Source organism: Pelophylax lessonae, assembly GCF_965119305.1.
Source record: "Pelophylax lessonae genome assembly, chromosome: 1".
NCBI classification, from domain to species: Eukaryota; Metazoa; Chordata; class Amphibia; order Anura; family Ranidae; genus Pelophylax; species Pelophylax lessonae.
The window spans coordinates 225,873,775-225,888,519 of NC_138768.1; the positions used below are offsets into that span (position 1 = coordinate 225,873,775).

The following is a 14,745-nucleotide window of genomic DNA, read 5'->3' on the forward strand; positions in this document are numbered from 1 at the left end:
TTCCTCCCACTGACACTGAGGGGCAATATTCCTCCTCCCACCGACACTAAAAATAGGGCACTATTTGTTCCCCATTGGCCATGGTCCACCCCCCTAAAGTCTGAGGCACAATAAACTGGCTCCTGGTTTACAGCTTCACCATGTGTAATCTTCAACCTCTAGTACAATTTAATAGGTGTGTAGTGTTTGTTATGCTCTAAACCAGGGGTCTCCAAACTTTCTAAACAAAGGGTCAGTTTACAATCCTTCAAACTTTAGGGGTAGGGGGGTCAGACTGTGACCAGTGGGAGTAAACAATGCTCCATCTTTGGTATTAGGGGCAGGAATAGTGCCTCATCATTGGTGTCAGTGGGAGTAATATTTCTCTATTGTTGGTGTCAGTGGGAGGAATAGTGCCCCATCATTGGTGTCAGTGGGAGGAATAGTGCCACCCCCTCAGTGGTGTCTGTGGGAAGAATAGTGCACCATTGTCGGTGGCAGTGGCAGGAACTATGCCCCACTGTTTATGAAAATGGGAGGAATAATGCCAGCCAAAGGCCAGATAAAAGCTAGCAATGGGCTGCATTTGGCCCCAGGGCCGCAGTTAGGAGACCACTGCTCTAAACAGAAGGCAATGTGGGTGTATGTACAGTGCCTTGAAAAAGTTTTCATACCCCTTGAAATTTTCCACATGTCATGTTACAACCAAAAATGTAAATGTATTTTTATTGTGATTTTATGTGATAGACCAAAACAGAGTGGCACATAATTGTGAAGTGGAAGAAAAATGAGAAATAGTTTTCAAAATTTTTTACAAATAAATATCTGAAAAGTATGGCGTGGTTTTCGGTTGTACCAACACAAAATGTGGAAAATTTCAAGGGGTATAAATACTTTTTTTCAAAACACTGTACATGTAAAATAAGTTGTGAACATCAAAAAAAAAATGTATTTTAAAAATATGCTTAGGTGTTGAGTGTAAAGTCATAAATAACAGATTTATCTTTAAATACTGATTTTTGGGAGTTTTGCTGCAATCCTCATTAGATCTATAAATGTCTCATGCCTCAAATTTATTTACAAAAACACATCTATAAAAACATAAATTCACATTGCAGCTGGCAACCTTTCTTCTATTTTGTTAGTCAACTATTGCTATCATATATTGCCATTGTTTGTATAGGAAAATGGTGCTTATAAGCACTGTGCCTTTTGCCTAAAATGTATAAATAGATAAAAGCACTATTGATTGAGCAAACGTCTAAGAACGGGCAGACTGTGCCAGGCATGTGTCATCCCACTGCAATTTATAAATAACAATTCTGCTGTTTCCAGCACAATCCTTGCTTTGCTTGAAGAAACTGAACATGCAGTACAGCTGAGAGAACAAATGCAGGTATATTCTATATGAAACAGTCTGACTCAGGCACTGGCACAGCTACTAATCTGGTTTAAGATACAAGTGCATTTTCAATAGCTTCAGAACAGGTCCTGGAGAAACAGTTCCTTCGTGTGTTTAGAATACCATTACAAAATGACTACAATGACCTTTACAAAAATCAAATGCAGCCCTGCAGGGAACACAGCATTCTCTCTCTAAACAGTATCCGTATGAACCTATGAAGCCACTGGTTGTCCTGTTGTTCAGCGGTGTACAATTAATTTATTTATCTAAAGGAGGAACAGACTATGTTGTCTATCAAAACCAGTTACTCTTTGTCATTTTCCTAGCCAGTTTCTGACAGTACAAGAAGAAGCTGGTTGACAATTAAAGTGGTATTAAACCCAAAACCAAAAATGTAGTATATTGCAGCTTACCAATCATAGATGTGATGGCTGCATCAGTACCATCTTAAGAGCATTATAGGCCCCCGGGCAATGCAGTTCACTGGGACCCTGCCTACACAATCACCCACGAGAATAAAAATGCAAGTTATCGATAGGGCTATATTTATTGGTACAACAGTGCTAATGACCAATTCCAAGTTGGGCGGCTGGGTCGGGTGAAAACACACATGGACAGGAGTCAGACTCGACTGTCCTGTGTGGGCCTGTTCCCGTGGAGGCGGACAGGCATTTCTGCAGTTGTAGGCTCCCCTTCCATGGCCCAAGTGGCCGGACAGCAGCGCAGGGCCGAAAGGCTTTTGCCACCTGCTAAATTCGGTGGTAGGATGACCACGGGAATCAGGACTAATGCTGCATTGGGTCGCTGGGCAGGTGGGGCCCCCGGCAACTGCCCAGCATGCCTATTCAGTAAGATGGCCCTGGGCTGCATTGGTTTTTTTAGGCTTTTTGCCCCTCTGTTTTCACCTTGTAATCTGGCCAGTAACACACCTTCTGAATTACAGTGCTCCCACTCTGGGTGAAGGAGCACAGAGGGCACCTTTAGACAACAGCATGGTCAGTCTGGGGGAGGGGAATGTTATATGTACTAGCAGATTTAGATACACCAACAAGTTAAAGCCAAACTCCAGCTAACACTTTATAATCAGTTATAATCAGTTTTTTTTTTTTTTTTTCATTTTAGGATAAAGGTTTTACATACATAAATAAAAGCAGACCATTATCAGCACCCTGTCAGTGGTAAATGGTTTGTCTCATCCCGGTAACTTCTACATCTGAAAGGATAGTTTGTTATTTTCAAAATCAACAGAGTTATTGGCAGGATCACCAGATAAAAATTGAAGAAAGAAAGCCTAAAAAAAGAAACGTATTGCACCTAAAACATCTAAGAATTGGTAAGTTGCAATCTAATAAAGGTTTGCTTTAATATCACTTTAAGAACAATACAGGTAGTTCTGCTTTTAATTATCATTCATTCCATTCTGTCTAGAAGGCTCCTTTTTTCTGCACTGGATAAATATAGGTCACTGCAAGGACACATAGAAAAACTGAATTTTTGTAAAATCTTACCATAAAATTCTTTTCTCTGAGTCCTCTGACAGTCGCCGCCCACTCATACAGTCTTCACTTATGGGTATTGACCTCTTATCCACAGGAGTAAGCTAGGCAGAAGATTTTGTTAGAAACATTCACAAAACTTTGCATAGACACACCTACAGGGGGCTGTCCCTCTGGTCCAATACCCGCAGCTAGCCTCATTCCCAATTCAGCAAGCAGTAGATAGTCCATGAACCCCAAAAGAGGGGTGGGGGGCGGCGACTGTCAGAGAACTCAGAGAACAGAATTTTACGGTAAGATTTTACAAAAATTCCGTTTTCTCTTACGTCCTCTGACAGTCGCCGCCCACTCATACAGTCTTCACTTATGGGATGTCCCAAAGCAGTGTAGACATGAGGGGTGGGAAACGCAACCGTCTCAAAGGTAACGAAGCACCCAAGGTCAAGAATCGTATCTGAACCAGAAAGGTAACCCACTGGGTAACAGGAAAGCTCAACGGGAGCAAACAAACCTAGGAAGGCAAAATAACCAAGGGGGGAAAAAACCCCAACAGGACGGGACTGGCTAAAAACGCCATGTCTCCCCCACAAGTACAGCCGCACTCAGAGCTTTGCGGCCAAAGGAGGCATCTGCCGATGCCTAAACACCAAGTTTGTAAATTTTGTAAAGGTGTGCACGGACGACCAGGTCGCTGCTTGCACACCCGGGACACCGACGCCTGATGGCGAAAGGCCCAAGACACACCCACCGCTCGGAAGTGTGCGCGTGACAGGGAAGGGCGAAACCCGTTCCCTAGCGAAGAAGCCTGTACAACCGTCCATCTGAACTATTCAGAAATGGTTGCCGCAGACGCAGTCATACCCTTCCGAGGTCCCTCAGGAAGGACAAAAAAAGAGAATCCGACTTTCTGAAGAAATCGGTAGACGACAGGTAAACCCTGATCGCCCAGACAACATCCAAAGAATGCCCAGGCAAACTTCTTAGGATGCGTAGGATTCGCACACAGCGAAGGTAAAACAATGTCCTCATGGAGATGGATTTCCGACACCACCTTCGGAAGGAAGGATTGATGAGGTCGCAAGACCACCTTATCCCTATGAACCACCAGGTAGGGGGAGCGGCAAGATAGGGCCGCCAACTCCGACACTCTGCAGATGTGATCGCCACCAGAAGGGCGACTTTCCGTGACAGCGAAGGCAGAGGAATCTCCCTGATGTTCTCAAAGGGAAGACGTTGCAAAATGGACAGAACTAAATTCAAGTCCCAAGGGGGTAAGGGCGCCCTCCGAGGGGGGGCCAGATGACGTACCCCTTGAATAAAGGTGCGGATCAAGGAATTTGACGCCAAGGGCGCTGGAAAAGAATGGCCAGCGCAGATAGCTGACCCTTAATAGTGGTCAGCGCACTACGTTAGTCCACACCGGATTGCAGGAAGGCCAACACCCTCGCCACCGAAAAGGAGTGAGGATGGAAACCCTGCGACTCGCACCAGGCGAAGTAAGCCTTCCAGGTATGATAATAAATCTTACCGGATGAGGCCTTCCCAGCTCTAGGCAAGGTAGGAATGACCGGCGACGAGAGACCCCAATCTCTCAAGACCTGGCTTTTAACAGCCACGCCGTCAAAGCCAGCGACTGCAAAGCAGGATGGAAGAGCAGCCCCTGAGACACAGATCGTCTCGTAAGGGGAGCTGCCAGGGAGGCTCGACGACCACTGGCATGATGTCCGTGTACCAAGACCGGCACGGCCAGTCTGGGCCCCCAGGACCACCAACCACGGTTCCGAGGCCAACCTGCGAAGGAACCGTGACAACAACTGGATCGGGGGGAAGGCATGAATCAGGCGATACTGATTCCAAGGCACCACCAGCGCGTCTGAGGCAGCTGCCAGAGGATTGCGTGTTCTTGCAACGAACCTTCCCACTTGTTGTTTAGAGGAGGCGCGCCATCGCGCACACAGCATCTGAAAACACCTCCGGGTGTAGGGACCATTTCCCCTGGTCCGGGGCCTGGCGACTCATAGTCGGTCTGCCAGTTTTCCACATCCAGAATGTGAACTGCCGAAGGCGCCGAGACCCGCGTCTCGGCCCAAGACAGAATCTCGGCCACTTCCTTGGCCGCCCGGGCACTCCTGGTGCCCCCTTGGTGATTAATGTACGCCACCGCAGTGATGTTGTCCGTCTGCAAACGCACAGGGTGGCCCTGAAGACGATCCCACCAACGGAGCAAACAGTCTGATCGCTCTCAGTTCCAAGAAATTTATCGGTAGGGAGGATTCCTCCTTCAACCAAGTGCCCTGGGCAGACAATTTGCCCAGAATGCCACCCCAGCCCGACAGGCTGGCGTCCGTGGTGATCACCGTCCAAAACAACGGCTGGAAGGATTTCCCTTCCGTCAGAACCGGAGACTGGAGCCACCACAGAAGGTCCGCTCTGACCCGGTGACTAAAAGATATCCTCCTTTCCAAGGACTGAGGATGCCTGTCCCACCTGGCTAGGATCTCCGCTTGCAGAGATCGCGTGTGGAACGGTGCAAACAGCGTTGCCTCAAAGGCTGACACCATCAATCCTAGGGACCGCATGCAGGTCCTGAGTGATGAGGATTTGTTGTCCCTGAGGGACCTGACCTTGTTCTGCAGAGTCCGGAGTATGTCCTCCGGCAGGAAAACTCTCGCATGGTCGGAGTCCAGGACCATTCCCAGGTAAGGGAGAAGAACAGAAGGGGACAATGTTGACTTCTTTAATTTGATGGCCCACCCGAACTCCTGGAGCGTCTGAACCGTGGTTGACGTGGTGATCGACCTTAACAGGAGATCGTCCAGATATCCAAGGATTGCGATCCCCTGCGCCCACAACAGGGCCAGAACAGGAGAGGTACCTCTGATGACCCTCGAATATAGGGATGTGTAGATACGCATCCTTGAGGTCGATTGAAGCCAGGAATCTCCCGGGCTCAGAGAGGCCACCACCAATCGGAGGGATTCCATACAGAATTTTTTAACCTACACAAAGCGGTTTAGACACTTTAGGTCCAGAATTGGACGCACGTTGCCCTCCTTTCTGGGCACCGTGAACAGATTCTAGTAAAACCTCCGAAATCTGTCCTGATGTGGCACGGGACGATCACCCCCTGGACGAAGAGATCCTGAATCGCCCGTTGGAGATCTTGGAAACGATCTGGGTTCAAATGAAGATTTGAGGGAAAGAATCTGTCTGCTGGGCGCGATGGAAATTCGATCTTGTACCCCGACCGATTGAGTTCCTGAATCCATCTGTCCTGAATAGCGGACTGGGCCGCCGTGCCATAGTGGGCGGCCATAGACTTGCCGGCCCAAGGCTTCTTCTGGCCACCAGAGGCCTCGGAGGATTTGCCCTTGTCTTGTGCCCTAAAGGCACGAAAGGACCCCTGGTTAGGTTTAAAGGAATGGCCCCGCTTACCGCAGAAAAAACCTACCCTTGGACACATGGGGCAGCAGAGTGCTTTTACCCCCAGTGACCCCCTTAACCAACTCGTCCAGGGAGTCCCCAAAAAGGCGATTCCCTGCATAAGGGACGTCAGACACGTCTTCCTGGAAGTCTGCTCGGCCAACCAGCTCTACAGCCACACAAGGCGACGGATTATCACTGCGACAGCAGATAAGTGGGAGACTAAAGGGGCCTCATCCAAGGCCGCATCACACAGGCATAAAACCGCCTGAATAATTTGGTCCACCATCTCCAAGTAGCAGGAGGGGCGGAATCAGCCACAAGGGTGCTTCTGAGCACCTTAGTCCACTCCACCACAGCCTGAGAGACCATTACTGAGGCGAACACGGGCTTCAGCAAGGAACCTGCCACCACATAGGAGTGGCGGGTAATAGATTCCACCCGCATATCCGCCGGGTCTCTAAGCACCGGATAAGCCTCCGTGGGCATCAGAGTGGCCTTGTGTAATCCGGATACCGTGTGGTCCACCTTAGGGGCCACAGTCCAGCGCGAATCCGTTGGAGACGCAAAAGGATAGCGGTACTGAAACCGCTTGGGTACCACAAAATTGCGCTTTAAATTGCGTCATTGTTCGTTCACCGTTTTGTGAAACTCAGCGGGACAGGGAAATACCTGAGCCGTTTTCTGGGTTCTGCGGGTCCCAAAGGAAGACCGCTTACCCGGCGGGTGGGGCTCCTCTAAGTGTAGCGTGTCCTTAACAGAACTAATAAGCGCAGACACAGCAGCGCGTTCTTTGGCCGACCCAGAGGGGGAGTCGTCCCCCTCATCATCCTCCTCCTCCCCTTCCGACTGAGAGGACTGGGACCCTTCAGGGGGCACACAGTCCATGGCAACCATATCTAGCTCTGAATCAGAAGATTGAGAAAGCCTGAGCCGTTTCCTAGAAGCCCACTCAGACATCAACAGATCCACTTTTTGACGTTAAATCGCAAGTGCAGCAGTAAGGGAGCTCATCGCAGAGGATTCAGGGTACCTGAAGCCTCTACCAGAGCTGGGGAGAATTTGCTGTCCTGGGACTCCATAAATCACACTTAAAATTTTTTATGGCGCTGGCCCTTTAAATAAGTTCCACCGCAATGCACCGTAATGAGAACTAGCTCGTTGTGCTAAAGAACTGAATAGTAATACTGCCAGCAAGGGAGTACCCCAAAAAACCCAGCATAAAAGCCCCCCAGAAGTGCAGCAGTACAATACCGCTCACAGCATGATCGGACCGTCAGGAGAAGGGAATGACGTCACGCCGCTAGAGGCCAACTGCAGTACTGAGCTAAGGAAACATGGTTGTCAATGGAAGTCAATGGGGAGGCTCCGGGAAAATGGCCGCCGAGCACATGAATAAATAACATTGCCACACTAAGTAGGGCGCGAATGCACTAGGGAAAATGGCTGCTGATGCCCACAACATGAAGCCAGAACGGTCTGCCCACACCCATAATGGCGGCCCCGTGATTTTTACACCGCAGCGGGCCCCACAAACATGCCTGTACCCCCGTGACACAAAACACACCCGAGGGACTCAGGGACCCCCACAAACCCCCCACAAAGCGGCATGACCGCAAATAGCACCCCCGCAGGGACCGTGAGGGAGACACGGGGACCACACAGACAGACATGAGGGGGATAACACAGACTCTAAACAGACTGCCATCCCCATGAGAGATGCCCCACACACACCCCCAGACATACAATGTCATAGACAGAGGGGGTAGCATGTTACTTACCAAACCATGCGACATCGTGGGTGCCACTCTACGACGGGAAGCCTACCACCCCGGCTGGTGGGGGTGCCGTCAGCCAAAACAGGATACTAGCAAAACGCGGCGTACCGCAGTTGAGACATCCTAGCGAAGTGGCCACTTCGCGGGCAGTGTCTCCGAGGACAGGGACAGGTCGTTTGCGAGGCCAGGGCGTACGCATAGCCTGCTAAATGCTCGATGGCAGGCTGGGATTCCGTAAGGGTCTAGTACAACCAGTCCGACTCCCAGCTCCGCAAATGCTGTCTTCTTCCGAAGTCTGACTAACTAAGCTCAGGAACAAATAAAAAGCTATTAGTGCAAATTAAACACACTTAGCATAAAAAAAAAATGTAATAAAAGAGAGAAAAGGCTGAGACTGCAGCCCCAGCACAGGGAATCCTGCCTACTCCTAAGATAGGCAAAACTGAATTGGGAATGAGGCTAGCCGGAGGTATTGAACCAGAGGGACAGCCCCCTGTATGCGTGTCTATGCAAAGTTTTGTGAATGTTTCTAACAAAATCTTCTGCCTAGCTTACTCCTGTGGATAAGAGGTCAATACCCATAAGTGAAGACTGTATGAGTGGGCGGCGACTGTCAGAGGACGTTAGAGAAACAATGATTTTCTATGCAGCTTGTACACACTGCAACACATAATAGAGCATATAAACGTATTATGAAAAAAATGCATGCAATTGATCCAACTGCACATGCATTTTCAGTGCAGTTTAGTGTGAAAGGAACCTAAAAGGGGTATTACAGTTTTACTTTCAGTAAGGGCATACTTGGGTTACTATAATTACGTAATTTAAATTTCACACGAGATTGCAGGGTTTTCCATGAGCTGACTAACCCATAATTATCAGTGATTCATGGTGACATTTACTCTATTCTGAGTCTATTGAGGGATTTCTTAGGTCATATACTGGCCTTCAGCTCAAAGGGTAGTCACATAGTTATATAGTTGGTGAGGTTGAAAAAAAGACACCAGTCCAACCTATAATGGGTGTGTGTGTACAGTGCCTTGCGAAAGTATTCGGCCCCCTTGAACTTTGCGATCTTTTGCCACATTTCAGGCTTCAAACAAAGATATAAAACAATTTTTTTGTGAAGAATCAACAAGTGGGACACAATCATGAAGTGAAACAAAGTTTATTGGATATTTCAAACTTTGTTAAATAAAAAACTGAAAAATTGGGCGTGCAAAATTATTCAGCTCCTTTACTTTCAGTGCAGCAAACTCTCTCCAGAAGTTCAGTGAGGATCTCTGAATGATCCAATGTTGACCTAAATGACTAATGATGATAAATAGAATCCACCTGTGTGTAATCAAGTCTCCCTATAAATGCACCTGCACTGTGATAGTCTCAGAGGTAGTTTAAAGCACAGAGAGCATCATGAAGAACAAGGAACACACCAGGCAGGTCCGAGATACTGTTGTGGAGAAGTTTAAAGCCAGATTTTGATACAAAAAGATTTCCCAAGCTTTAAACATCCCAAGGAGCACTGTGCAAGTGATAATATTGAAATGGAAGGAGTATCAGACCACTGCAAATCTACGAAGACCTGGCCGTCCCTCTAAACTTTCAGCTCATACAAGGAGAAGACTGATCAGAGATGCAGCCAAGAGGCCCATGATCACTCTGGATGAACTGCAGAGATCTACAGCTGAGGTGGGAGACTCTGTCCATAGGACAACAATCAGTCGTATACTGCACAAATCTGGCCTTTATGGAAGAGTGGCAAGAAGAAAGCCATTTCTTAAAAATATCCATAAAAAGTGTCGTTTAAAGTTTGCCACAAGCCACCTGGGAGACACACCAAACATGTGGAAGAAGGTGCTCTGGTCAGATGAAACCAAAATCGAACTTTTTGGCAACAATGCTAAACATTATGTTTGGTGTAAAAGCAACACACCTCTTCACCCTGAACACACCATCCCCACTGTCAAACATGGTGGTGGCAGCATCATGGTTTGAGCCTGCTTTTATTCACCAGGCACAGGGAAGATGGTTAAAATTGATGGGAAGATGGATGGAGCCAAATACAGGACCATTCTGGAAGAAAACCTGATGGAGTCTGCAAAAGACCTGAGACTGGGATGGAGATTTGTCTTCCAACAAGACGATGATCAAAACAAAGCAAAATCTACAATGGAATGGTTCACAAATAAACATATCCAGGTGTTAGAATGGCCAAATCAAAGTCCAGACCTGAATCCAATCGAGAATCTGTGGAAAGAACTGAAAACTGCTGTTCACAAACGCTCTCCATCCAACCTCACTGATCTCGAGCTGTTTTGCAAGGAGGAATGGGCAAAAATTTTAGTCACTCGATGTGCAAAACTGATAGAGACATACCCCAAGCTACTTACAGCTGTAATCGCAGCAAAAGGTGGCACTAAAAAGTATTAACTTAAGGGGGCTGAATAATTTTGCACGCCCAATTTTTCAGTTTTTTATTTGTTAAAAAAGTTTGAAATATCCAATAAATTTTCGTTCCACTTCATGATTGTGTACAACTTGTTGTTGATTCTTCAAAAAAAATTACAGTTTTATATCTTTATGTTTGAAGCCTGAAATGTGGCAAAAGGTCGAAAAGTTCAAGGGGGCCGAATACTTTCGCAATGCACTGTATAAAAACTGACACCAGTGTCGGAACTACTAGGGTCGCAAAGATCACACTTGTGAATGGTCTCTGGCGTTCTACTACCGTGAGGGGGCCCCAAGACGATAGGAAGGTGGCCCGCTGTGGGACTGTAGTAAAAGGGTCCCTCGATGAGAGTAAAGGGCCCTGGTATCAGTGGGAAGGGCCCTGGTCCGGGGGGCCCTTCATGGTTTCTTTCACCAGAGCCTTGAAGGTTCTCGTTACGCCTCTGTATGTAATAATTATGTTAAGTATAAGGGCATGATCCTACCAACATTCAGCTACTTCAGTCCACAGGTGAGGCTAAAATGATTTCAGTAAAGAATGGAAATTGATGAACTTGGCAGACAGGTGCTGCCAGGACTCCCTAACACTATTGATTAGGGCAGGTTTTTCTAACCTGCTGGAAAAGACGGTTTGAAAAGAATTAGAACTCTATTGGCATTCATATAGATGTTAAATGTGTATGTAGCCATTTTCCAGCTTAAACGTCAGACCTTTTGCAAGCAGTGGTGAAAACATATGGACATTGAATCAGCAGCCAAACTCAATATTTTTCATAAATTAGGAACTGGTTTATTTTTTTGTATCAGGAAAAAAACAGCAAGAGCAAACTTAAATATAAGAACCGAAGATAAAACCCAAAACGTATACATGCAGACATTCTGTACAAGTGACAGAAAAAGTCAATAGGCAACTTAAAATGTTCTTTTACAAATAAATACAGTTAGACAGGAAGGCAGCACCTCTAGGGAGTTATTTAGATTGCACTAGAGTACTTATATATTGTACAACACATTTAAATTTTACTATTACAACTGCAATATTAAAGGCCTAATGTCAGAGAACCAACAGAGGACCCTTGTCACTAAAGGGACAATTGTGGGAGGACACTTCTATAAGCCATCTGGAACATCAGCTGAATTTTTTAAAGATTTTCACCTTGTTAGATTGTAACATGCTAGCTTTTATTTGCTGTCAATAAAGTCATACGATGCAAAACTATTGACTGTATAGAGTGAATATTGTGTTACAACAAGAACATTATGCGTGCCGAAGAATAATATCTAACAGTATAGGAATACTGCTCAATTGTTTAAACCAAACTCCACAAAAAAAAGTCCAAATTAAAAACTACTTATACCTTAAGACTTAGTATAATATTATTGGCCTAGGGCTTGAAAAATAGATTTAGGCTGCATCTTGCTTTTCTAGTTCTGGAAAAAAAAATTAAGTAGCCATTACACACAATGCAGTTCTATACAAAGCTGAACCCTCAAAATCTGGATTTTTTCTCTGTTGTGGTGTCAGTTTTTTTCATTATAACTCTCAATAGACAAGACTAGTAGAAAAAACAAAACACATGTATGTTATACCTATATTGTTGATTAATCCTGAGCTGCAACAATAGCTAGCCTAGAAAGTTACAATATACAAAGCTACCCGAAGCTGAGGGTATGATTCTAGTTGTTTAAACGGCGTGTCCAAAAAAGACAGACACATAGAAATAAACTTTTCATTTTGCATAATAATGACCAAGAATTGCGTTTTGTCAGGTCTTCTGCCTTAAATCCACAGAACTGTTTTCTCGGCTTTTGGCAACATGTACATTATGGGTTGGAGTGCCATAAAATGTACATTATACGATGGAGTGCCGTATATGGCTAAAGGATCCATACTACTCTTGCCATTCCCAGCACAGATGTAGTTGAACTGCCACTTTAGTAAACTGTATGGTTCAAGTTCAATGTTCAATTGAGACCAAATTCTGTCTGAAAAGGTCTTGAGCCAACGTATTTACAGTTACTAATTTAATAATAACTCTCTCCCCTATTTAATAGGGCAACATGCAGTGTGCAAAGTGCAGTAATGCATAGCAACCAATCAGAAATCATATTTTACGGTTCAAAAGGGCTGTGAGCCAATAAATACTCAGATCTGTTTGTCTGCAATTAGTTTGTGTATTAATTTTGCCATTATTAAGTAAAATAATTCAGTTTTCCATGAAATGCCATTCATATCTTACAAACTTCGAAATTGTAATTTTGTACGGAAAATATAATTAACAGATATTAACATTGCTATTCTCTGTTTATTTAGGCTAAAAGATTTCACATGTATTTCAGCATCTCCATTCCGTTAAACATATAGGTTACATTATTTCTTTATGGCATTGTTATTATACCATATTAACATCACCCTCTTTCAGAAGGGAAGAGATTACAGTGAAACAGAAGTTCAATAAACATGACTTTAAAATAAGTCATGGAAATTGGAAGATTGAAGCTTTTTTATAACAGAGTACATAAGGCAGGAGGCTTAACAGCTTATTTAAAATAGAAAGCATTACCGTTTATATCTTTCATCCTTTTGTACCAGAAACTATATTAGAAATGTGCTATAAATAAAGAACTCTGGGTTTCTCATAGTCCAGCAATCAAGCTGGTGGGATTTCTTTGGGTGACATTCCCTTATCCCATTCCAAATGGAAAACAAAGATGACCCAAAGAGATATCGGAGGATATAGAACCAAAAAAACACCCATTGCTATTTGCCTCTTTTTCCACGCCCCTTTCGTGATTTGCCTGATGTTTGAGGTGAACTAGATGATGCCACAGCTATGTTGATCTGACCATCTTGAATCTCCTGCCGAGCATCTTCTGGCATTTGGTTGATTTTTCTCTGAGCTTCCAAGTAGAACATGACATCTCGTAGTTGTTCTTGCATTTCCACAATCTGAAGATCTTTCTGCTCACCAACTTCTTTCCGCATATTCTCCTCCTCTCTAAGTTTGGTTTGGAGCAATGCCTGGTTGGCTCTGAGGCACTTGTTCATTTCCTGTTCTTCCTTCAGCTCATTGGATAGCTTAGACAACTTTGTGTTTAGCTGGGTACACCTTAGAAGCAAACAGAACAAACAATTATTAACAGGTTCTGTTGCATAGAAACTTCCCATAGTTTGTATCAAGAAAGATAAATAAATTATTATTCATGGATGGTAAACAGGCTAAAGTTATGTATTTGTAGTCCTTGTCAACAGTATCAGCAGTTATACAGTGTATGTCTTGGGCACATGCGAAACAGAAGCTTATGGCTTTAAAACAAGTTAGTAAGAAAGCTGATCACAAATCTTGGCAGACCTTTTTTGTGTGCCTGAACTTGACAGTACTACGTACCAGCCAACTTCCTGGCGATGGCTTAGTTGCCAAGTGTCCCAGATTCTTGACTCTGTCCCTCAGTGTCCGTGTGCAGTGGGCAGAACCTAGTGTACAGAACCTAGTACACAGAAGGATCAAAGTACTGGGCACTAGAACACCATCTGCATTCCACCTAGCATCTTGCACTGAGATGCTGTTACTGTCAGATGGAGTAATCTCTGCCAGACAGTACAACAGTCCTGGCCCTACATCCTCTTAGAGAAAGTCAGTGACACTGGAGCAAGTGCTCAGGTAAGATTACACTGAGCACTAATGCAGAGGGTAATGCCACTGGCCACCAATGCTGGGGGATAAATATCACTGCTACTGATTACCAATGGAGGGAATTAAATGTCAATGACATGGACCACCACTGCAGGGGGTTTAAATTTCACTGCAAAGATACCCGTGATTGGCCACAGCTTTTACGTAGGACCAACCCTGTCCTAGAAGTGTGTTTGGCCCCCAGAGAGTCCTGATCTCAACATTGAGTCTGTCTGGGATTACATGAAGAGACAGACGAATTTGAGGCAGCCTACATCCACAGAAGATCTATGGTTAGTTCTCCAAGATGTTTGGAACATCCTACCTGCTGTGTTCCTTCAAAAATGATGTGCAAGTGTACCTAAAAGAATTGAATACCAAAAGGGTAGTCACACCAATGCTGCTTCCTACAGGAGTAGGACACTAGGCAGAAAATAAAAAAAAAGAACTTTACCACGCCTATGGAGCAATCCCTAAAGCAGGGGTCTTCAAACGATGGCCCTCCAGTTGTTCAGGAACTACAAATTCCCATCATGCCTAGT

General features: G+C 45.2%; 1 protein-coding gene across 1 annotated transcript in view; it reads right to left on the bottom strand.

Annotated features, from left to right (window-relative positions):
- Window positions 1-12,336: 12,336 nt before the first annotated feature.
- Window positions 12,337-14,745, bottom strand: part of BRAP (BRCA1 associated protein) — a 134,602-nt gene continuing 132,193 nt past the window's right edge. Inside the window, exon 12 of the mRNA XM_082243444.1 lies at window positions 12,337-13,639. Within this exon, the coding sequence (XP_082099570.1) occupies window positions 13,291-13,639 (349 nt within the window). The 3' untranslated portion in view covers window positions 12,337-13,290. The remainder of the gene's footprint in view (window positions 13,640-14,745) is intronic.